General features: G+C 36.8%; 1 protein-coding gene across 1 annotated transcript; it reads left to right on the top strand.

The window, feature by feature from the left end:
• The first annotated feature begins 1,547 nt into the window (after window positions 1-1,547).
• Window positions 1,548-26,547, top strand: pkib (protein kinase (cAMP-dependent, catalytic) inhibitor beta). The gene is made up of 3 exons (XM_027155330.2): window positions 1,548-1,764; window positions 24,000-24,171; window positions 25,696-26,547. The coding sequence occupies exons 2-3, from the start codon at window positions 24,027-24,029 to the stop codon at window positions 25,782-25,784; spliced, it is 234 nt and encodes a 77-aa protein (XP_027011131.1). The 5' UTR covers window positions 1,548-1,764; window positions 24,000-24,026; the 3' UTR covers window positions 25,785-26,547.
• The last annotated feature ends 3 nt before the right edge of the window (window positions 26,548-26,550 follow it).

Raw genomic sequence — 26,550 nt, 5'->3', positions numbered from 1 at the left:
GGTCTTGCTTTGTGCTTATGTTTATATCCATCTTTTTTGATGCATGTTTTCTAGCCAAATGTTTAAAGTGCAATGCTCCTTAAAGTGTCTCTCTCTCTCTCTCTCTCTCTCTCTCTCTCTCTCTCTCTCTCTCTCTGGGTGTGTGTGTGTGTGGGGGGGGGGTGTGTGTGTGATATGGTGTGTGTGGGGGGGGTGTGTGTGTGTGTGATATGGTGTGTGTGTGTGTGTGTGATATGGTGTGTGTGTGTGTGATATGGTGTGTACATGCACACACATGTATATGGGTGTGACATGTTAGCCCAGTGGCTAAGGTGTTGGACTACAGGTTGTAAAGGTGTGAGTTCCCAAATCCACCAAGCTGCCCAAACCCCACCAAGCTGCCACTGAGCAAGTCCCTTACCCCTCAATTGCTCAGTTGTATAAAATGAGAAAAAAATGTATGCCGTTAAGCTAAGGACTTAGAAAGTCATCCTAGCCACATAAAGTGCATCGTGTGTAACCTAGTGCAAACAGTGCGAGTCACAAGATAGAACAAACAGACAATACAAAACACTACAGCACCAACCAGATAGTACCGAATAGTACCAACCAGTGTGCAGTCTGTATATTCTACAGAACAATGTGCAAAAATATAGGAATCTGAACAAAGAGGGTTCTTGGAAACCTATATACATTTGTTGTAACAGCAGCAGATGGATGAGGTATCGAAATGTGGTGTGTAGTACAAATATTGTAAGTAATGTGTACAAACTGAAAATTCTAACAAGAAGTAGTGCATTTGGTGTAGAAGAAGTACCTGGATTATGTACCTGAACTGAAAAATTAAGTTTGGAATATTGGACACTTAATACACTCAACGTTGGAGCGTTGTTTATTGCAGAAGACGGGCAAGGCTACCCGGTGCTAATGCTGGATAATTTTTTTTGTTTATATTTCTAGTTATTAAAATACAATTAGTGTTCCATTTGCAGTGATACTACTGGGAATGTGGGAGTCTAGTGGTTTCTAAAGGTCGAAACCTTCTAAAAGGTTTCTAAAGTCTAAAGGTGTCGGGCTACCAATCGGAAGGTTGTGAGAATCCCAGGTCCACCAAGCTGCCACCTAAGCAAGGCCCTTAACCCTCAATTACTCAGTTGTATAAAATGAGATAAAAATGTAAGTGGATATGTTCTAAAATTCATACACTATACAGAGACTTACATAGTGCGTAATATGCAATTTAGGACCCAATTAATGGCCAAGTAGCACTCAGGTTATGAGTTCGAATCCCAGGTCCACCATGCTTCCACAGCTGGGCCCCTGAGCAAGGCCCTTAACCCTCAATTGCTGTTGTTTAAAATAATAAAAATGTAAGTGGATCTGGATATGTTCTAAAATTCATACACTACAGTATATGGAAACTTACATAGTGCATGGGTTAAGAACATAGTGCGTAATTATGCAATTTAGGACCAAATTAATAGCCCAATAGCACTGATCACGTGCGCACTGAGTGTCTCTGTTACAAATGACCCCAGTCTCATTATGCGGTATCGTTATCGGGATGCAAGGCCGAGTATCGCTGGGTATCGGGTCGGAAAATAAGAATCCTGGTGTTTCCTGGTTACCGTTTCTAATGAAACGCGAGCGCGTGACGTCGCGCCAGCGCACGCGGACTGGAATTAACGTGAACTGTCCGAGAGACAATCCCGAGCAGGAAGGATGCTCTGAATACAAGGACTTTCCCCTATTGTGATGGAAAAAACGTTTCGCATAGCTTGCTCGGTAAGTTCTCTCAGACATTTCTCTCATCTGCGTCTTTGTGTAAAGTTCCTCGTTTAGCGACGGTTATTGTTGTTGGCAACACAATAGAATAGAGACAAAATGTCCACGATGACCCTGCACATTAATAGAGACATGCTTTAGACACGTCTCACACGTTTCATAAGTTTCCACGCGTCCCAGATTTTCACGCGCAGTATTAGCGGCATTGTTCCATTCCGTTGCGCGCGCCTTGCCCGTTCATTTCGGATGCAGAACTACGGCACGTCACGTGCGTTAAACACACAGGGAAGAAAGAAGAACAATGTTTTTTTTTTATTAGATCAACATTTAAGTGAAAGGTGTTTCGACACAGCTGATTTATGCATGTTTTATGGACATGCATAACAAAAATAATACACATTGTACGTTTGATCCTAGATTGTTATTTTGTCAGTACAAAAAGCCAAGCTTGACCTCATCTATAAATAGACATAATGTGCTTAATGGATGTAACCTACATTCTATTTGTGGCAGGGAGAAAAAAAAACCATAGTGCATCCTATTGACCTTGGGCTGTTGTGCGCTGTAAACATATGGTTTCAGACCTATTTGATCTGGATAGTACAAATCAGTACAAATCAGTTAATAACGCACCATAGCACTGGGCTCTTGTAACAAATCAGTGCATAAATCTGATCAAGATTAGTGTTTGCATATTAATCCAATTCACAAGGGGGAAAAAAATATGGATTGTCTCATAGCAATAGGATTTATTCTCACCTAGTGTGCACGTGCATTTTGCATTTATCTGTTGCTATGCATAATTACTCAGCCCCATGGTGCAAACTGTACCGAGGCAGACATTTCTGTGCTGTGATCAATTATATCTGGTGTCATTTATTTGTTTTATCTTTGTAAATGCACATGGCCGTAACGAAGAGCGAGGTGAACATTATGGAAATTCCATCAGCAGTCCAAACCTTAAAAGCATTTAAGTGAATATCAACAAATTCCTCTACAGCAATGTATGGCAAGTTTGTAGTCATTGCTTATATTTAATAAATGACTTTTATTGATAAATTATGCATTATTAAGTTTACATAGTGAAATATTAAGTTGAAATAAGTTTGTGGAGTAAGTTTAAATACAGTAGGTACTAAAAATACTCCAATGTGACTCTTGCCATGGAACTAGCTGATAAGTCATTTGACATACCTGAGATCACGATTCTCATTTCTCACCAGTTTTGTCAGGACCAATATGTACTGTATATACTCTAAACACACCCTTGTGATTGTCAAGAACATCTTCTTTTTTTTTAGCATTACATTCTCTTCACTAGTGGGTCGTTATTTCCTTGAGAGACTATTGATAACATTTACATCTTCAGTCCGCATTTTCTATCCCTGATTTTGAGTGCAAGTGCTTTTATTTCTTTAAGGCAGTGATCTACAGTATATGCTATTGAAAATGCCATCACAGACGTTTCTGCTTAATGAAAATGTCTTAATGACACAACCAGGTAATTGATTTAAGCATGCACATAACCCGAATCCTGTTGTTCATAACTTCCCCTTTAACCTTAACCTTTAACCTTATTTTCTCAATGCATAATGTGTCACTGGCTAATGTTGAGTGAGATATGACTACAGCCGTGACTCACTCTCCTTATTCTTTAATTTCATCTGTTTAATCATCATTTTGTGTAGTAACACTGAATTTATCAGTCAGTTCATAATACTAGACATTTGTATAGGACAATGTTGCTCTTTCTCTCTACAACCAGGCATTTGGGGCAATTTAAAATTGCTTTAGAGGCATGGGGCAGGTCATGTGACACCAAGTGTATGCTCATTTGCCACATTAATGAATAGAGATCATGATTTTCTATCATGCAGTTCTACTTTGAATAGCAGGAGATGAGTGTGCTTTCACTGTGTCCCTGTATCACCTTATGATTGTACTTTAATGAAGTGTTTTTTAATGTTACAGATTAAAATTATGTACAATGTTTGTGTACACAGTGTGTTAAACATTGCAATTTTTAGCGGCGGTAGTTCTGATTCATCCCAGTGACTGGAATCTTTTGATTATTTTCACCAAAATGATTCATTCAGATTTGTTCACTGATTTGTTCAACGATCCTTGTCGTTGTTATAAAACAACCATTGTACAACAAATGTAGGCTTGGAAATTGCTTTTAATAAATATGTTCAACTCAAATGACCCACAGCAGAGTTATTATATTTTCCAGTATACTGCTGATAAGAAATATATATATATATATATATATATATATATATATATATATATATATATATATATATATATATATAAGCAGGACATTTGCAGTATTCAACTCTGAAAGTCTGTCATTTTTTGTTGTATGTTCATCATCAGTCGTTATTCATAAACTGAGATCATGCTTCGTGTACAGCTATAAAACTTCCCCAGTGCTCAAGTTTTGCATAGCATGGCTCTGCCCCATCTCCTGTTGTTGAACCATGCAGGAACCACATATCCCAGTTTGTATAAAACGAGTACCGCTCTCATTCAGACTCATCACCAAGTCCCAATCAGTAAGAGGTTTAGTTGTTAAAATGTCCAACCCATGTCATGCTCCTTCACAGCCTTTAAAAAGGAAATATCTGCCATAGCGGTCACATGGTTTACACGGGCAGGACTTAAATGAAAGAAAAAACATTTTAATTTTAAAAAGATTTCAATAGAAGATACTACATGCGGTCTTTGAGGACAACAGCCGCTTAATGAATACACAGTTATGGGACCATATCTGTAGAAAGGACATTATTTATAATAACACTCTGAGGTGTTTATAACAGTTTATAATCACACCCTCCAGTGTCACCCAAATGAGGATGAGGTTCCCTTTTGAGTCTGGTTCCTCTCAAGGTTTCTTCCTCTTCCGTCTAAGGAGTTTTTCCTCACCACAGTCACCTCAGTCACCTCAGACTCGTTCATTAGGGATAAATACAAATACATTTATATATACTGTAAGTCTAATATTAATCTCGAACTACAGAACTATGTTCTGTAAAGCGTCTTTGAGACAATGTCCGTTGTTAAAAGCTCTACACAAATAAAATTGAATTGAACTGATTAGAAAAATATTAATCAGTAATCAAAAGTGAACAAGAACAATTTGTTCACGATCGAAACACTATTATTGCACTTCTTCGTTAGATCGCCTTGTGAGGCTTGTTGTGGATTACAGTGTTTAAGCAGAAATGTCTGTGCACATTATTTACACATCAGGAAATAGCATTTGAGATGGTAATATAAACAGAAAACAGGAAGACAGCATATGTATTAGCAACCGTTTTCTCTGGGAACACTTGTACACAAATACACAAATTGCCCTGGCCTTTCTCCGGGGTATTGATTTTCCTTTTTTTTTTTTGGTAAATAAAAATCATTTACTTCTAGTCATTATTGATTCATCAACCCTAAAAAAAATTTTACCCTAAAATTTATTTTTTACCCTTTTTTAAACTTAAATATTTCAACCCTAATTAGAGATTTTTTTTTTAATGTCAGTGAAGAGGCATTTTAAAATATAACTTCCTTTTGTCAGGACTTCATTAGGGGGCGTTCCGGCATTATGTTTTCTGTCACGTGTCTTGTAATACTCACCTGGTTGTAATTGGTTTAATTATTATGTGTATTTATTTCCTCCATAAGTCAAAGTCCTCATTTTTTGTCGACTTCTGTATTTCGGTTCCTGTTTCCTATATTTATTTTTTTGTGTTATGTTAATAAAAATTCGGTTTGTATTTATTTGTATTTATTTATTTATTATTTACTTTTATCCCCACATTCACTGACACCTGTAATTTTACCTCAGTAATGGATGGTCCTGAAAATGCTTAAATAGCAAATATATATAGATTTTTGCAGTGTTTATATGAACACACACCGATGAATAACTGGCTTTTCACTTCTCTTAAAATCACTTTCTTTTCAAAAGAGTTTTGATATATTTTGTGGAGAAATAAAAATATTTATTTTTATTTTAATGAAATTTCAAATAAAAAAGATAATAATAAAAAATTTCATTAAAATAAAAATATTTATTTTTATTTTAATGAAATTTTTAATTTTTTTTTTATTTGAAATTTTTATTTTTTGCATTTCTTGCTAATTAACTGAATGAACCACAGTCATATGTAGCAGTGGTGATACTGATCACTCGTCACACATTAATATCATTCTATTGTATAATAACAATTTAACTAATATCTGATTGGGAAAAAGTAGAAATCAAATTACTGGGCATTCTCAATCAGTATAAATGAGTTTAAAGTATAGTATAAGTGTAAAGTGAATTATTTTATGGCCACAAATCTTATCTAAAATGAGTCTAGATATTGTTGGCTTTCAGTGTGAGATGAGTATTTGTCCCTCTATTGATAACCTTACACTTTGGAGATAGCAACATTTGTTTTTTGGAACTTTTCTATGAATGAATTGCTTGTAGCATTCTAGGTTAAAACCAGAAATTCGTATGATAATATAAAAATTCTTAAAGCCCTGAGTGTCTACTTTCATATGAGCCATTAAGCACAATGTGTACAAAAATATCATCGAATGGTTCTTGAAGGCATTTCTATAGTACACACAACATGCCTCACAAAAATACAGCTCGCTTAAAGGGAGGGGAAAAAATCCCTTTAATTAAAAATGCCATACACATCATATTTAAGATTAAAAAAAATGACAAAAACAAAAATGAGAAAAACTGTCATACAATGTATAATGATAATGATGTTATATTGTCGTGTTGTCCAGCCCATATTAATAAAACACATACCCTGAGAATGGTGGCCACGTCATTGGTTTGTCTTTGCAGTGCCACTTCTACTGCTTCCAGTGGAAGTCAGTTTTAATTGCTCTTGTTGATTATCACAGAAACCATGTGCACCTGCTAGAAACTCTAATTATTCCCAAAGGGGCTAAACGGTAACAAAAGTCTCAAATTTACTCTTCTTGCATTTACATATAATCCACATACTCATTAGCAATGTGCAATATTTCTCTGCACAGTTGGTGTCCAAGCTCATTATATTCCAAAAATCATTTTTTTGCATAACACATTAACTTGTTCCCGATGCCATCAGCGGCTCATGATGTTTCTTTTATGGTTCTGGTGAAAACGTTTTAACAAGCAGAAGTGCAAAGTTCACTTCAGCTACTACGACTGTGATCTTTACACAGTGTTATTATACACTCTGTGGATGGTTAATGAGGCAAACCTGCCATATAGTTCTCTTTCTCTTGGTCCAAAGTTACTGACCGGAGCACCTGTGTTGCTATGCACAGTTTTTCAGCCCTCCTGTATTCCATACATCAGTGACGTGACCGAAATTGCAGCATGTGATATGATGATCTAGAGGAATGTTTCCCAACAGGGGAAGTAGGTTGTTTTTCATGACGTCTCAAAGCAGCTTTACAGAGGTATAGAAACAGAAAGCGATTCTAATTAGCAAGCCTGAGGTGAAGCTGGCAAGGAAAAACTCCCTAAGATATGAGATATGAGAAAGGTAACCTATCATCATTTGGGTAACACTGGACAGTAAATAATGTAAATGTAATTAATGTCCTTTTTACAATTAAGCAACCAAGAGCTCCTGTGCAACTAACAGGTCAGCACAATTTCATTACAGAGTTCAATACAGACTTAACACTAATTCCTTCCTGCTGATGTCTTCAAATGGTCACTGGTGAAGACCTGACCACAAAGCCAACCGCATAACTGTAGCTCGAGGACAGCGTGACAGTCTCTTGCCCCATCCACAAGCATCCCGTGCTTACTCAGATCTATCCCCAGCCCCACACTCTGTACGCCATGCAATGAGGCTCCAACCAGGCATTGGGTGCCAGGATTGATGAAGTAATTGCAATTGCAACTATGTATGTATTCAACAATTGCATATGAGTATATAGTTGAAGTTATAGACAGGAAATGATTGACAATTACACTCTCTAGTGTCACCCAGTTGAGAAAGGATTCCTTGTTGAAGCTGGTTCCTTTCATGTCCTCTGGCTTTATCATTTTAAACAGAATTTTCCGGAATAACATTTTTTTTCCATTGCCCATTGAATTAAATTGAACAACTTTGCTTTTTTCAGCCAGCCAATCATGTCACTTGTAATTTGTTTGGGACAATTCCCTGCCAGACCATCAGTTTGAGTGCTGGCAGGTTCTTTCTTGCTAAAGTTTGTTTAACATTATGTAGTTACAGCATATCATGTGTTTTTTTCATTATACCTAATGTCTTGCTCTGTTTATACCTGCCCTTTTGTATCCGTCTTTGTCAAGTCGTTGTATTTGCGTGTCCTGTTTTGTTACCGGGTATTTATATTGTGTTTAAATTGTATTGTGATCAGGCTTCTGTATATTGTGTTCTATGTGAATACAATTAAGGTTTGTTATCCTGCATTTGGGTCTGATTAGCAATGTTTCTCTAAAAACGTGACAAGACGTTTGTTTTAATATGCTTATTCTGATCTTTTCTCGAGTAACATCTCAAAACCTGATGATGTGGTACTGAATGGTACCTCTGTTTTTGCACACCACATTTCAATACCTCATCTAACTGCTGCTATAAAATGTGTATAGATGTTTGCAAGAACACTCTTTGTTCAGAATCCTCGATTTTTACACATTGTTCTGTATAATATATATAGACTGGACACTGGTCAGGGCTATTTTGTGTATTTGTCATGTAGTGGTTTGTATTGACTGTTTGCACTGCCATTTGTCTTGGTCTGTCGTTTCATTTAGCTCTATATTGTTCTATGTAGCACCACAGTCCTGAAGAAATGTCTCATTTTACAATGTACTGCATCAGCTATATAATGGTTGAAATGACAATAAAAGCTTTTCGACTTGACTTGACTTGACTTGACTTGAATGTTGCATGAGTTCTGTGCTGGTAGCTCCAGAAGTATATCTCATCTCCATTCCATTCAGCCTTTATCTGATCCAGCAGAATGGTACTTTCACACGCTTGTGCAACTCACACTGCTCATACTGCATACCAAACTTGACAGAGGCAAAAATACGAATGGCCTAAGAAACCCCAACACGACATCATCCTTATCCACTGTAATCTGTACTGTACGTGTCTAAATCTAGCCTTATCTTTCTATGAGGGCATATCATGTGTAATTTTATTGTTTACACCATCTGGACCTACCAGCTGGCAGCTGTTTTATGCAGAGGGTCATACTGAATAATATACAGTGTTTTTATAGTTCTCACCATTTTGCACAGTTCTGATTTCTTTCTGAACATGGTTGTGTTACAGACCACACAGTACAAAAAGGATAAAACCAGATCATATGCTACCATATCACATTTATTAAGAATGATGTGTTGGAGATCCGAGATCTGAAGTCTCTGACAGTGCCAAGCAACCTCCCATGCCGTCATAAAACTCCAGATCTGACGGGGTCCCTCAATGAAGCTAAAAATAAACGTGATTCTGTCAATAAGACATTTTGTACAAGGACTGACCCATGACACAGCATGCCATCATTTATTGTCTAGGTCCACATCGACACAGACCTTAAGTAAACAAAAGGGAACAGCGACGTTGTACATCACTCAGTTTGTGTTCAATAATACCTCTGTTTACATTTATAACTGTCGTGTGACAGGATGGATGGAGCAGTAAACGGGTAGGTGCGGTGCTGACAGAAAGCTCACCATCGATCTGATCCTGGAGTTCACTCAGGCTAAAGGGCTGAATAATTCATTATGGCCTTTGGTGGAAATTGAGGTAGGAGGTATCCCAGAGATGCTTTGGAAATGTAGATCACCTACACTTTTTTTTAGATGGTGTTGTAGTAGTAATGACAAATGGATCGTTACCTTTCAGAGGAACTGTAAGGTGAACTAAAGCTGGAAGTATGAAATTGAAATAGAAGATTTTATTCTACGAAACAGCCTACATAGAGCATGGAGGGTTAAGGGCTTTGCTCAAGGGTCCAATGGTGGTAGCTTTGCAGTGCTGGAGTTTAAACCCAAGACCCTAAGACCTTAAGACCTTCTGATCAACAACCCAGAGTCATAACCACTTGAGCCACCTCTGCCCTTAATGTATGGTGAGATGTTTCTCTTTTAGATATATTGATCTATATATTGTTGAGTTGAACATGTGAAAGGAATTACTGTTGAATGATGTGAAAGGAACTATCTATCTATCTATCTATCTATCTATCTATCTATCTATCTATCTATCTATCTATCTATCTATCTATCTATCTATCCATATATATATATATATATATATATATATATATATATATATATATATATATATATATATATATATATATATATATTTCTCTCACTGGATTTTATATATATATATATATATATATATATATATATATATATATATATATATATATATATATATATATATATATATATTTCTCTCCCTGTCAAACACCTAACTAATACTTCAGCCAGATTATTGCATGGCAGATATTACATATATTGCATTAAAATTGCACACGTCTGCATATTAAATCACACTAGTCATACTGTTCGGATAAGCAGTAGAAAATGAGTGAGTGAGTGAGTGAGTAGTCATACTGTTTTGACAGCGATCCATATGAAGAGAATTCTAATGCTGCTATTTGTATTGTAACTATTTTTATTCCACTTTTTATCAGACAGTCAGTCGAAAGATATTTACTACATGTTGTACTGTGTCTGGTTGCGTGTAGATGAAGTCTTGAGAAAATAGCACACTGGTAGGCAAGAGATGGTTGCAATTTTATTAATATTGCTGTACAACAGACCTCACCACTCTCCCAATCTCAATCTCTCTAATCTCAAAGAAAAAGGGCCTCGACCCTCAATCGAGTTTTTCGACATCGATACCAGAGATTTAGGAATAGGTACTTTAATTTTTTTCAGCTAATCATACTTGACCTTGGTTAGCTGCACCCTCTGTTTTGACCATGCTGTAACAAGTCTACATTCTTTCTCACTACATCATTTATAGCCTACAGCATTTGCATTTTTCCACTACATGTGCATATGGTAAATAAACTTTGAATTTGAATCTTTATCACGAACATGATCTTCAGATTAATTATTGTGTATTGAACATCAGAGTTAACTTTATTATGGACCTTCGTATGCCTACCAGCTGATTTTTGTATGGTGGGATTAATGCTACTCACTCACTCATTCATTTTCTACCGCTTATTCGAACTACTTTATGTTTTATTTAAATATGTAAATTACAAGTTTTAATAGAGACAAAACAAAACATGGTCAGCAAAAACGAATAAACTGTTATCACTGACCCTGATGTTTTTAGTTAATAAACTAAACTGTTATTATGCTAGCATTGCCCTGCTGTGACAGCTAGTTAATAATTTCTCAATCGAATAATGAAAAAACTGTAACAGCCAACAAACTGGCACAGGAATTCCTGAGCACATCACAAACATTTCTGGATAAACATATTTAACCTGAAGGTGGAGCTTTTCTTGACGTGTGGATTTTGTGAAGCACTTGTGTGACGAAATTTTTTGCTTGTAATGCACTTGGCTCCAGATTCCAGATGAGTCTTTTAATGTCCATATAAAATAAAACAAAACACAAATAAAAAAGAAAGTATGCAATCATTGCTTCAGGTACTTTAATACTTCATGTCCTAATAGTTTTCTAAGAATAAATTTCCGTTAGCATGCTAATGATGTGCCATATGAAACAGAGCCATTCACACTTTAGATTGTAGTTCCAGCAATAGAAGCACATTTATGTAGACTTCCTGAGACCTGTGTGTTGATTTCACAAACAAAACGTGACATGATCCATCAGGTTACTACTGCACTCACGCTTATAAGCATACATCTCAGGGTCAGAATACTGTACTGTCATCCAGAAGATTCAATGCGATTCCAGTGAGAATCCCTCAGGGTTTTTTTCCCATTAAATTGAAATGTTTTCAGCTGTGGGTTCCTCTAGAAAGCTCCTCTCATGGCAGTCTTGGTTCTTGAACTTCTGTGTTCGGTGTCTGATGACTGGCCAAGCATATGTGTTGAGCTTGTTATTCATATTCAGCTGGCTCTTCAATCTTCAATTCTTCAATGCCCTTCTAGTCTCTTGATTCTAGTTTACATGTAGCGTAGCAAAATGTATAAGTAAACTTTTCACATTCATTATCACTTTACAAATGTCTCCAATGTGTCAATGTCATTGCTGTGGATACTGATCAGGAACATCATGACGTCATTTTCGCCTTCAGTCTATAATGTGTAATGGAACGTGTGTCGCCTTCAGCATGTAATGTTTAATATTCATGTTGTAACGGAGGCTCTGATCTTTAATGCTTTGGGAATTAATGAAAATATGAAAAATGTATAATATGGTTGCGTTGATCTTAATGAAGTCTGTAAAGCATCTTCAGAATCGCTTTTGTCAGCTTGGTGGCTATCGTACCTGACAGAGGGATTTCATTTGAAGTTTCAACAGTGCAATAAGGAATTTAACCCTTTATCATGGTGAGAACACAGCAATTCGGTTTATTTACGGCACTTGGCAGACACCATTATCAAGAGCTACTTACATTTATCTCAGTTATGTAGCTATACAATTGATACACAAATGATTTTATACTAGATATTTACTGTTTTTTATTTCTATCATTACTAGCTCTATATTCTCAGTGCTTTAGATCTTCTCACACTGCACTTAACCCTGGTTAATCTTCGTTCCAAACCCTGATTTTAATCCCAGGTAGAGGAATGTTTCACACTTTTTTACCTTTCATTATTTAAAGCAGAGTTAACACTGCTTTTGTGGTTTTATCCCTGCATCACGATTGCCATACTGTGCAAACAGTCTACTCAAAATCTATGTAAACAATGATTTTAAGTTATCCTCACTAATATCATGGAAATGAAAAATATAACTGAATGATAAAATCTGTCTAAAAAGACTCAACAGCAAACCATATATAAACTGTGCATTATATACTTAACCTGCATGTATAGTAAGCTATTAGCAACCGCAATAAATGGGCAAAATATTAAAGAGTTTGTTTTTCTGGCCAACGTGTGGTTCAACCTAATTTCCCACTCTATTAGTAAGTTTGTTTCTCCTTTTCTGTGTATGTACTAAGTGTCCAGATATTTTTATAGTGCCACTGCCGTGTACCACTTTCACCTAATTATGGAAATAACTATGACCTAAATGCTAAGCTAATTGGTCCTGATTGCCATGCACAAATACACATTTGCTCTAGCGTACCTTTAAAAAGCTGTAGTTTGCCTAAAGAGTTAGTGTTCTGCTCACTATATGATTAAATAAACCAACATATGAAAAACGCTATGGTGTTTTAAAGTCTGAAAACATTTTACACTGCAAATAAAGTATAAGACTCAACAGGGCAGGAAACCCATCTGTCTGTTAACGCTTATTTTACACCGCTATACACAGTTTTAAAACTTATGTGTTGAGCTGTTATTTGCATTCCGGTATACACAGTTGTGTCGAGCTGTTAAAGAGAACAGTAACTATACCGGTCAGCAGGTGGCACTGTTGTAGGTATACGGCCTTTGGACAGTCATCATTCCTTCTTTCAGTCATTAATTGGAAGAGTTGGTGACGTAATAACAAAGCAACTGTTGGCGAGTCATAGTCTCAGGGGCTAAGCCCTTCATCCCTTTCAACCCTACAAAGCCCCTGTAGACATCCTTTAATTACTCTAGCACTTACAATTGTTCATACATCCTAAAATATGAATAGTCCAGTCCACTCACAGCACTTCTTGGGAAATTTCATGTACTTTCATTTCTTGAATAAGAACCACTGTCCAATTGTGACTGTGACCAACACAGATAAGAAATAAATGACAACCAAAATTCTTAAGCAATCTGTTAGAATTGCTTTTAAATCTGTGAATCCATTTCAAGCTTACCTTAGTTTCTTCAGTTAAAGAAATTGTCATTTTTTTTCCAACATTTGTCCTCTGTCCTCTCAATTTCTTGTTTTCCTTTGAATCTTTCTTGACTCACAATATACCCACCGGAACAAACCCTGTACTTATTTTTAAATTCCCTTCCTCATACCTAATACCTTCCTCATCAAGGTCTGTTATCTCATGCCCCATCTCCTACTTCATCACCATCCCCTTAAATTCTGATTATGTTCTTGTACTCCTTAAAACTGCTCTACTTAAACCATTTCTATAGAAAGGATTTTTTTATTTATACAGAATTATTTTTCTGTCATCTTTGTTTTTTGAGTCCTTCTACACACCACTGAGATTTGAAAGGGTTACTCATTATTCTCTTTTGATTTACACTGGTGCCAAGGATTCTTAGTCTGTTGGACCTAATTGCAGTCTGAAGCTGGTCTCTTCTTCATTCTCTCTCTGAGAAAATCCATTTCACGGAATCTTTTGATAAATATAAATGTGCTACCCTAATTGTCACACAAGGATTCCCTTAAGGCATTCCTCAAGGCTCAGTAACTGGTCCAATTTTTTTTTTTTTTTGTTATGTTTTCCCTGTGCTTCTGGGCTTTCCCCTGGGTACTAGTTTCCTTCCCCAGTACAAAGACATTTGTTGTAGGCTGAATGGCATCTCTAAATTGTTGGCACCCTGTCAATGGTGTTCCCTGCTTTGTGCTGTAGGTCCCCTGGGATAGTTTTTTTTTGCTGTTCATGAAGTATCCAAGCTTCTACTTGGAAGAGAAAGAGAGCTGAGTAATTACTTTCATATTAATTTCAACTCTAAGTAACAGGAATTTCATAGCACGGTCTGCTGTCTTGGCCCACTGACCCATGGAGTATAATATGGAGAATGATTTATTGTTGCTCCACCTTAGAGCTGAACCACTAAGGTTGAGATGTTGGGTGCTTGGTTTCCTCCTTCTTAAACTTGTAGCACTACATAATCTGTTTTTCCTTATCTTGCGGTGCTTTTGGACACTTAACTTTACATTATGGGTCCTAGAACCAGCCTAAGAACTGTGGGAGATGGATTAGAATAAGCTTCTTGACATTCAAAGCTGCAAGTGACCCTTATCTATTTTTAATCTGAATGCACAGGTCCCTTGAATCATCTTGTCCCTGAATAATTTTTGAGATTTACTTAGTTTCAATAGGTTCCAATTTTCCATGTATCGATTCCTCAAATAACAAGTAAACCAACAATATTACTGACGTCACCACTGTTGTCTCTCGTTGTTTTGCCACACTTCTTATACTGGATGCTGGCAACCACAGAGATATGTTCATTAGAGATGGAAAAAGACACATGAATTCCTATCTGGCAGTTCTCATCCATGTCATATATCCCTCAGAAAAGAGAATGTTGATTCCCACATGTCTCATATACTGTACATCTGTCGTAGGACCACATATGATGAAAAATCAGAAAACAGAAAATGACACTGGATTATGTAGCCTTGAAGAAGAAAAACACAGTAATTGATACCATTTTATGTTTATTTCTAAGAGTGTTGTGTGATTGTGAGTTTGATGTCAAGTAGTTTTTTGCCATGGTCTTTTTATAGGTTGCACTGGACGAATACACTCTATGATTAATAACCATAAAATGATTTCATGATCACTGAGTGAAATTGTACTCATTAAACTGCATACATAGAGCTGTTAGTTTTTCTTTTTCAATGTGAAAGCGGTATTCACATTGATTTGGTGCTGAGCAGAAGTGACAAAATAGGTCAAAGACTAAGAATAATTTTAGAAAATCATGAGAAAATTGTTTTGTAAATTGCTGTGTTGGCGGAGAAAGGATATTCACAATGAAAAATTGCTTGCTGAAGATGGTTTTAGTCAGAGGCGTGCAAATGGCATGCTGAGAAAACAAACAGAGAGTGAGTCAGCAGAGAAGAAAAAGATTCCCATGGGGGACTAGAAAGGCCAAGCAGAACAGTGGTTTAGTGAGAAAATTGTGAGTGAACAGGATGATCTCAGATCAAGAGAAGCAAACCAGAGCTCTCTGGAGAACGCAAATACCAGCTTTTTGCTAGGAAATTGGGGTCAGACCACAGGATCTGTGATAACCTGGCATCCCTGGAGCAGAGAGGTTGTATGCTTGACATCTAAAGGTCTTTCAGAAAAGTGGATGTTAGGTATACTTATATTAACTTTTGGATTGGTATCGGTTTATCTAAATTGATAGATTTAGAGTTTGAGTTCTGCCCACTGCATAATGAAATAAACAAAAATATGGAAAATGCTCAAATCGGGACTAATAGCCCAAATTGTAACTGACTGACTTTTCATTTTCCACCCTTTACAGAAGTAATGTATCAAATGATCCAGTCAGCCATCAAGTGTGGATATTTTTTAAAGAGGAGGAAACTAAGGTTTGAAAAAAATTCAAAATTAGCATATCCCCAAAAAACCAAGCAAGAAGAATTTTGATTAGAACACATGATGATAGTCTGATGGCAACTGTAAAGAAGCTGTAGCTCTTAAAGGCAAAGCCTTGTCAAAAAAACAAACAAACAAAAAAAAACACACAGCATGGTGTGATGGCATCTTAAAAAAACAAACAAACAAAACAAAAAAACAAAAAAACAAAAACAAAACACAAGCCACATCAGCAAAACTGCCAAAAAGATTAAAAACCATTCCTGCTATCTTTCTGTTTTAGTCTCTTCATTTCCCCAGAGATGTAACTATTCATCTGGGAACTAGGATGTAAGAAAAATGGGTGGTGCAAAATAATAATACAAAAAATAATACAACAGTGACCACAAGCATGCTACGAATTACTGTATAGTGGCTGATATTGAAACAGGCTTCGAACCCTGTATAGATTATTGAGGCCTGAACTCTATCACTGTACACTATCCTTTCATAGTCCACCTGGTCCCCGCAGACTTAGAACAACTTGGGGAAGCACTCGTCTTCACAAAACTTGATTTACAAAGTGAATGCAACCGTATCCACATAAAGGAGAGAGAAGACTGGAAAACCACCTTCCCCACCACTAGTGGGCACTATGAATATTTAGTTATGCCGCTCGAGCTAACTAACACGCTCGTTGTATTTCAAGCTTATGTTAATGAAATATTCAAAGACCTGCTCAACAGAGATGAGATATTCTCATCTACTCAGCCACCCTAGAAGACCATGTTCATTATGTGAGCACTGTCCACACCCACCTACTCCAGCACCAACTCAACAGTGGCCTACCCAATCACCTCACTTTTACCGGGTAAGCCGAAAAGGCTCGGTTGGACTGAAACCACTGACCCCATTTAAAAACACCCTGACCTGTAAATTCCCTTTAAAGTAGAGCTTTCCTTTAGGATTAATACATTTCTTATTTTATCTTATATTTAAGATCTGTGAATACACCCCATGGTTCACAGCTTCATGTCACATCACGTCTAGCAGATTCTGAAATGCACCGTTGGTCTCTGTTTTTGTCTGTTAATGACAGCATGGACTACATGAAGAAAGACTTGCATTGCATTGCTGATGGATTAATTCTGGACTCTGAAGTTTGACAGGAATTACAATGTTTTCCTATTCATTAAAAAAGTCCTCTAGATTGAAGGTTTATTAGCAATAGCTTATTCCCAAGCTCACTTTCTGGGTTGGCACGGGGGGAACATGCAAACTCCACACACACAAGGTGGAGGCGGGAATCGAACCCCCAACCCTGGAGGTGTGAGGCAAACGTGCTAACCACTAAGCCACAGTGCCCCCCTGTAGTCAATGTGCAGAAGTAAAAAGAATTAGATTTATCCAGTCATTCACAGAAGATGTTAAATTGTACTTCAGATGTGTTTAGTCACCATGTGATTTGCTTGAGCAACAGTTCTGCCTTGACATGTCTCAGAGGAAGCATGTGTTAGCCTTTTCTATCACTGAATAGTATCTGTTCTTTGGTAGTGGAGGATTAGGAATTAGCAATTACTTAAATTGGTAGCCTTTGAGCCTATAAGCCTAATGGAGTAAATTGCAAACAAAATAAGTACTCCGGGTAAATATATATATGAATAGTCCATGTGACGGATTTATAAATATCAGATCTAAACAGACTGATTATGCTTCGAAGAATATCTTCATATATATTGTAGATTACGCTCACACTTTCAATAGTCTGCTTTAATTAATGACTTTCTGGGACATTAATCAAAACAGACAAGAAGCAATGCCTCAGTGTGCCTCACGGTCTGCACGAATGAGACCGGTGATTTAAACAGCTCTGTTCTCAGGTTCTTTGTGTACAGGTGACATTTACACAGCATCATGGCTTAAACCTTCCTTTTGAACTTAAAACGAAATGAAATGAAAAGAAAGGAAAAAATAGACATGACTCTTTGTGCTATTTTGATGGCTACTTATTTATAAGCAGCTTTATCATGCGATATTGAGGTGCTCTTAAAGAAGACCCAAGGTTGTTTTCTCTATAACTTTAAGGGCAGCGAAGCATAAAAGAGGCATACCATGTGCAAGATTAGATTTTAAAGGGTGGCAGAGCTTCTCGAATGATTTCTTTGGTATTTATTGACTGAAAGTTTTTTGTACTTGGTCCACATAGTGGGGAGGATTCGATGAGCACTCCTTCTTTTATCCTTTTGTCTACAGAAAAGCTCAAAAAGCATAAGCCTAATTTTCATCTTTGTTTCCATAAAACATGTCATGATGTTAGCAAAATATCCCTTTTAATATACATTTAGTGAGCACTTATGGTCTTGAAGTGGTGCTTTATTAGGTAAATTAGCATAAATATTGTTTTCTCAAACAGCGTTAAGGGCCGTTAAACTATTCTGTTTTGATCTATCGGTCTGAATAATGTTAATAGATATTCAAGTCACATTTTATCCACAGTCTATCTACATTATGGTCTGTTGTTTGGTCTTGAGTAAAGATCGTCAGGTTCGGCAACAGTACTGTAGGATAAACGCACTTTAGAAACCTAAATCAGCTCAGAATTTGTGTCTGAGATTTTATTGTGGTTTCTAAATGTATTAAATGATGACTGTGCAGGCTTCCTGTTTTTGACATGTCTTTGGGTTACACTCACAGATGGAGAGAGAGAAATTGGTGGACCTGCAGGTAATGAATGACGATGAGGCTGGTACGATGAGTCTCCCTGAAAAACAATGAAGGGTGCCTTCAATGAAAGCTAATGCTGATCCATTAAAGAGCTCTCTTTTAGCTCAGAGGAACACAAGAGGCTGAGATGTGTCAGGATCGATTAGTTTCAGGAGATTTGTTACGCGATAGTGTTTCACGGCTTAGAGACACACCAGTAGACTTTGTTAAGTCATTCTCAATTAGGATATACGTTGATTCCAATGCCATGTGATCCATGCAGGGGCTCAGAGTTAAACCTTGAGCGGTGCATAATACCTACACAATTAACTCATGCATTTAGTGGAGGTCTATTTCAGAATTAAATCCGGCTCTCTCGAAATATCTCTGCTTTACTGATGGGATTTGATTGAATTCCAGATTTTTCTGCTTCCAGGAGGTGATTATATGCTCGGGATGAAGAAGCATCTGTTGAATGATTAACAAGGAGTCACTTCCACATAAATTATTACTATTATTAGATATTAATGCTAATGAAACTCACACCAGTACTGCTGTAGACAGAGATGTTGCATATGAATGTATTACAGTCTGGTGGTGGTGTAGTAAACTGCCTTCTATTACAGTCGGGTGGTGGTGTAGTAAACTGCCTTGTATTACACCAGAAATAAACATTTACACAGGCATATTTATTTGTTTTCCGATGTTGCATTGGTCTGTCCCATTTCAGGGCTTTCAGGGCAGTATAGAAGACCAGCTCCAGTTTCAATCTATAAAAATGTTAACATATGTCAGCTCCGTATTCAGATGTTTTATTACCCGTTATAATCACTACTCTTACAACTGTTACTGCTACTTCCACTACAACACTGTACAACATTTCAGACTCAGCTTGCTTCAACTCACAAGGGGTAAAGCCATTGGAATATTATTTTAAACTTGAGTTCAATATGCATGTTAACTGCACAGGATGTCTCGAGTCTAATTTTGCTTGTGCATAAGGATGCCTGACGCTTGACGTTTAACCAATGTTCGTACAGGAACCCCTAGTGGTAAAAGAGTGTAATAGCGTTTGTCCAGTGCAGTTTACTTTTAACTCTACTCTAGTGCCATAGGTATGTTTATTACAGAAATTGGAGGTCTGGCATTTCCTGAGATAGATAATGTCTTACCTTCATTTTATTTATTGCGTTTCCAAAAACAGCAGTAGAAAAGTGTATTTTGAAAGACTCATTTTTGTAAATGCCATTTATATATATATATATATATATATATATATATATATATATATATATATATATATATATATATATATATATATATAATTTTATTTTTTCTCTCTCTTTTTTTAAATAATATTTTAAAATACTTTGTGTAATTTTTAGAACTGGGTTCTGCTTTGTATCACATTAGCATTGCTTGATTGTGAAGTTCATCTTAAACCTTTTGCATGCTCCATGTTGTGTGCTCCAATGTAACTATCAGTGCCATGAGCTGATTGCTTGGCTTTTAAAGAGAAGTTGTTTAACATACATGGGGTTTTTATGCAAATGAGTGTGTCTGTGAACATCTGTTTAGAAACTCAATTTTTTGTGCACTGGTGGTTCTTGATAAATGAGACCAAGGAAGTGAAGACTTACAACAACAATCCTCTAAAACATGTAATGGGTTGTAGAACAAATACACTAATATCTTCTACTAGAAAAAGAACTATATCCCAAAGAAATAATCTGTCAGTCAAATCGTCTTAATTCAAGGCAGAATGAATAATGGAATCAGTCCTTGAAATTGTACTTATTTAAATACAGGTATACATTTGCCTTAAAATTTAACTTAAAAGAATTACAATGAAAGAAAAAAATATATAAAAGCATATTATATATTATGCAAATAAAATCAATCTGAGACATATACACAACACCTCCAGTGTAGAATAGGACTCAAAATAAAAAAAATAGGCCGGTGTATAGAAATGTACATTATATGAAGAGATAGGTCTTTTGGCCTATTTATTAGGAAGGGAGACATCGGGACATTCAGGACCCCAAACAGTAAAACCTTTGAGTTTATTCTTTATGAGCAGAAGCACATACTATGTGACCAAAAGAAAAGAAAAGAAAAGAATAGAGTTTTTAAGCATTTGCAAAGACAAGTTTAAGATTTTGCAGCAAAAGGTTTTTTTTTTTTAAAGAAGGACAATTAAATGATCATTACAAAAGAAGAAAAAACAATGAGAAAATCACACTAAATCTTATCTTTGAGCAGACAAAGGAAAAGAAATGGAGAGGTGCAGTCACGATGTCTGGGGATAAATCGAGCCTGTATGAGTATTTGAACAAGTTCAGAAGTCAATAGAGAATTTAAATTATTTTGATTAGCGGTGGAACTTGAGAGAACCAGATCAGGTTTATCTTGTTCTAATTTCACCATAAAGCATAGAGGCTTGTGGATAAAAAATGTATGATATGAACATATCAGTTGTAAGATGGCTATTTAGTTTGATTACTCAGTGCTTTCTTGAACGAAGAACAGGAGTGGACCAGTAACTAACCCCTGGGAAATGCAGGTAGTGAGTAATGCAATCTGATGTAACTGAGCTTTCCTAAGCTAAACAATAGATATACAGATATACCTTTGTGGAAGAATAATGATTTATCTTTAATAATCTCACTCTCGGGGGCACGGTGGCTTAGTGGTTAGCACATTCGCCTCACACCTCCAGGGTTGGGGGTTCGATTCCCACTTCTGCCTTGTGTGTGTGGAGTTTGCATGTTCTCCCCGTGCCTCGGGGGTTTCTTCCCCCAGTCCAAAGACATGCATGGTAGGTTGATTGGCATCTCTGGAAAATTGCCTTGAGTGTGTGAGTGAATGAGAGTGTGTGTGCCCTGCGATGGGTTGGCACTCCATCCAGGGTGTATCCTGCCTTGATGCCAGATGACGCCTGAAATAGGCACAGGCTCCCCGTGACCCGAGAAGTTCGGATAAGCGGTAGAAATGAAAAATCTCACTTTCTTGTGACATTCTTGATGAGTTTCCTTTGGTTCTGGTTTCTGGAGTTTCCTACAGTATACCACTGTTTCCTTTGGCTTGTTTCCTGGGTATCTAAGTATATCCAGATATCTATAAAGCTTCTTTGTGACTGTCTTCTGTGGTAGCCTAGTGGATAAGGTGTTGGACTACTGATTGAAAGATTCAACAAGCTGCCACTGCTGGGCCCCTGAGGAAACCCTCAAATGTTCAGCTGTATAAAAAAGTCACTCTGGATAAGGGCAAAGAAAGTGAGTTGAACTGAATACATAGTGGAAACTGACGAGTGCAAACCTCTCAGTGTCACAACCAATTGTCTAAGGATTCACAGTTCCAAAGGCAGCTAGCAGGTCAAAACAAGTAAAGACAATTTTTAGACTGGTGCCTTAGTGACTGCAGTAGTATCTGTAAAACTCTCACCTTGAATCCAGTTGGGAATAAACAGATGAAGGGAAACAGGTCTGTATTTACAGTACAATATAATTGGGCTTCTTGATCTGAGGTGTGACTTGGTGCTGTCTTGAAATGGAAATGGAGAAGAATGCTTAATAGTAATCGGTTTACCAATTGGAGTGAATTATGCCACAAATTGGTATAAATTGTCTGCCAAACAAATATATTTAAATCTAAAAGTATTTGATTATAAAAATGCCTGTGGGAAACATGGAAGTCTGTGGAACTTTTTCCCACATCAGGTTTCCCACTGCATTAAAAAAAAAAAAACAGCAAACTGTCTCTTGATCTGTTCATGTATGTATCTACTGTATCTCTCAAAATCACCTTCAGTCAAATAGCCTTCATCTGACTTATTGCTAAGTCCTTGCTGACCAAAAAACGCTTTCAGGAGACACATTTTACAGTCAATAAAAAGGCATCTGGTTTTCAGCATGGTGGCACATTGGGTCGCATTCCTGTGTAAGTGAGTCAAATTCTTTGGTTTGATTTGAATCCTGAGCTCAGGTTATTGCCTGTGTGGCCTTTCACATGTTCACAAGAATAGGTAGTGGTGTGTAACAGACCTGTGTCCCTTCTAGGAGATATTCTCTGCTTAGTGTTTTTATGGACTCTGGATGGATGGATGCTTCAGATTCCATACCACCAAAAAAAATAATCTCAGGAAAATATTACCTGCTTCATAATTTGTACTGATTAGGTTTGCAGTGTCAACTAGAAGAGGTTGGGTACCATTTTGAGTCTGGTTCCTCTTAAAGTTTTTTCCTCAAGCCATCTCAGGGTGTTTTTCTCCACCAGTGTCACCTCTGGCTTTCTTAGTTAAAATTAAAAGCTGTATACAAGAAAACATGGATTAAATAAAGCTTTATACTGTACTACAACGGTACAATACTGTATATTGACCATACATACATGCAATAGAACATTCAGAACATAACTTTAGATAGGGATGTAAGATGTAAAATGTACATACTGTAACAGAATGACAGATGTTTTATATTCACCTTACATTGCTTTAATCTTAGAGAGATTATTCTTTTATCAAAGAATAATTGTTTAAAATATTTTTTAGGGCTGTCAATATACTGTATTTTTAACAGTAGTTAGATAGTAATAATATTATAAGTTTTATTAGTAGAACTGGATTTGACACCTGTCTTGACCTAAGCTAGTAATGGTTTCTACTTGGAATTAAATATTTTATGACTACAGCACTGCTAATCAGATATACCTACACTGAAACAAAAGTCCTAGGAAGCGGAGAGATGAAGCAAGTCCTAGCATATAACAATATGGTTTTTTCAGATGTGAGACAATAAACATTCAGAAAACATTGAGGCAATTATCCAGTGTGTCTGCTACTTAATCATCCACTTTGTTTCAACTGGCTTACAAGACAGTGGTTCAGGTTAAAGATAATCTAGATAAAGTGGGCACAAAAAGCAAAATGTAGCCATTATTAAAAGCTAAATTGTCTTTTCACTATAAAAACGTTTTTTTGGCAGGCAAAATGAATCCACATTGGTTCTGAGCACCACAATTTGACCAACACAGAGACCAGAACACTGTCAGAAAGAGTCAAAAATATAGATGCTGGCACCTCTGATGCAATACTGACTGGAAAATATTTTCTTGTAATGTATATTACTGCCAGAATAAATTAATATCAGAATGAATGAAAAACTGTCTTATGTCTTGCAGATGATAATGTGAAAAGCAAGAGCAGAGATGACTGATGTGGAGACTGTTGTCACTGACTTCGCTGCCACGGGAAGGACCGGCCGACGAAACGCCATGCCAGATATTTTAGGTTCCAATGCAGGAGCCGAAGCAGCAGACCTTCCTAACAAATTGGCTGATCTAGCTGTTGGAGGTACTGATGTCTCACCCGAGTTTCTGAAAGTTAGGAAGATAAATAGAGTTAATGATTTCAGGGATGCCATTTGCACAGGTTTTTTTTTAAAGTGGAGTTTTCTCGAATTATTGTTTATTATAAATGTAATTATTAATTAATTATAATTAGCCCCATCTGAATTGTTAATTACAAAGAAAAGTGCACGTCATTGATATGGTGAAGGTTCCATTAACAGGCGGTAGTTTTTACCACAGGAAAGTGCATGATTTCTTTATTTTGTCTCAATATTTATTTTTGTTTTTTATATTTTTTTATATGTTTATATTTATTTATGTTTGTCTTATTAACCTTCAGGCAGACTAAACAAAGCTGGTGAGGTCGGACTTTGTAGCGGTTACAGCATAAATTACATTTAAGGACTAACTTACATGTAACTGTCAGGTGTGGATGCAGTTGCAGACGTATATGCTTCATTTAAAGCAGACGGTCAAACAAATCCAAAGCATGAGGCAAAACGTTGGGGAAAAAACATTGTACTGTGATCAACAAACAGACAGTGTATATAGTGAAAATGTAGAGTTGTGTAACCAGAAACAAAGATTAAACCAGAATATGAAGCTCAGAAAAGGCTATGAACACTGAGTGATACTACTGTACATCTATATGAAGGTTTGGGATCTGATTATAAAATGATGTGTTCAGTATTGAAGAAGTTAAGAAGTTAAGCTGCCTTTCCGCGGCCATCTTTGTATGCCGGTGTGTATTCTGGGAAACTCTGGGAGTTTATAATATGTGCTGCCTATTAATAAATTGTAAAAAAAAAAAAAAAAAAAAGGAAACATTGGCAAATTGCTTGCAGTGATAGGAATTGTAGGAATTGCTTGCATAAGAGGAATGAAGCATAAGTATAAAGAGACTTGATGCAACAAAGACATAAAATCCTTTGTCCTGAAGACTTTCCTGTGGTGGAAAATTGACTGACTATTATAAAAAACAGCTGGCACTGGAGAAGTGAGTCCTTAAACATACCCACTGGCCTGCTAGGTAGGGGTGGTGTTTTTGATTTCTTTTTGAAGGACATGCAGTTTTAGGGGGGGCACGGTGGCTTAGTGGTTAGCACGTTTGCTTCACACCTCCAGGGTTGGGGGTTCGATTCCCGCCTCCGCCTTGTGTGTGTGGAGTTTACATGTTCTCCCCGTGCCTCGGGGGTTTCCTCCGGGTACTCCGGTTTCCTCCCCCAGTCCAAAGACATGCATGGTAGGTTGATTGGCGTCTCTGGAAAATTGTCCGTAGTGTGTGAGTGAATGAGAGTGTGTGTGCCCTGTGATGGGTTGGCACTCCGTCCGTGCCTTGATGCCCGATGACGCCTGAGATAGGCACAGGCTCCCCGTGACCCGAGAAGTTCAGTTAAGCGGTAGAAAATGAATGAATGAATGAATGAATGAATGAATGAATGAATGAATGAATGAATGAATGAATGAATGAATGAATGTTGCCGTTTTGTTATAGTGTTCTTATCAATCCATGATATACTTTTAACAGATGATGCTGAGCATGGAGGAGAAGGTTCATCCTCGAGTGACCCGACCAGCAACCCTGTAGGAGGAAAGGACCAGGCAGAAGGAACATAACCATGCAGCTTGAACTAAACTGGACTAAAGTGATCATCAAACACAACAGAGACAGCACCACAAACTATCTCGCCTTTCGCCTCCATGACCAAACTACTGTTATGGTTGCAGTGTGTGCTATGCAAGTTCAGTGTCACTGGAGGATATTATTCTGATGTAGGCTGATGGATGAGCATGACCATCTTCTCTTCTTCGGTTTAATCAAATCAATAAAAAATCCCTTACTGACTGATGGTCAACTGGCACAAAGAATAAAAGTGTGTGTGTCTATATGTCTTAGAGAGAACCATAACATTATTTTCCTAGATTTAAAAGGCACCATTTGATTTATTTTTTGTCAGTAAACTAAAATAATAGCATTCCAAATGGTTATGTAAGTACAGTTCAAACATTAAGAATGTGGTAGATCATCTATTTTGTGATTTTTCTTTTCTATGGATATACATATACATTTTCTGAGGCTTTTTTTTGTCAAAGTCAACATGAGTAAATATGGATCTTATGTTTATGTAGCTTGGCTTGTCATTGTCCTTATTAACTGTTGTTGAACGTTACGCTTGATGTACCGTCACTTTTCATTGATTATGTGGTATCATGACTTTTCTTTATATTTTTCCTCAAAGATGATACGTTTGATTTAATCTTTATCTCTGATTATTCTTTGCAAAATCAAGTGTATGATTTCAACCCTATTGTTGTCTGTTGCACTAATGTACCAAATGCTGGTATTCTGTAAAATAAACTCTGTACTTAGTTTTTGTGATTG

This window comes from Tachysurus fulvidraco, chromosome 16 (genome assembly GCF_022655615.1).
Source record: "Tachysurus fulvidraco isolate hzauxx_2018 chromosome 16, HZAU_PFXX_2.0, whole genome shotgun sequence".
NCBI lineage: Eukaryota > Metazoa > Chordata > Actinopteri > Siluriformes > Bagridae > Tachysurus > Tachysurus fulvidraco.
This window is presented reverse-complemented; position numbering and strand designations above follow the sequence as displayed.

What these genes read in the sequence shown, in the direction of transcription:
- pkib (XM_027155330.2), top strand. Translation starts at nt 24,027, where the DNA reads ATGACTGATGTGGAGACTGTTGTCACTGACTTCGCTGCCACGGGAAGG. An exon ending in GGCTGATCTAGCTGTTGGAG is followed by an intron (nt 24,172 to 25,695) that starts GTACTGATGTCT and finishes TACTTTTAACAG; the next exon opens with ATGATGCTGAGCATGGAGGA.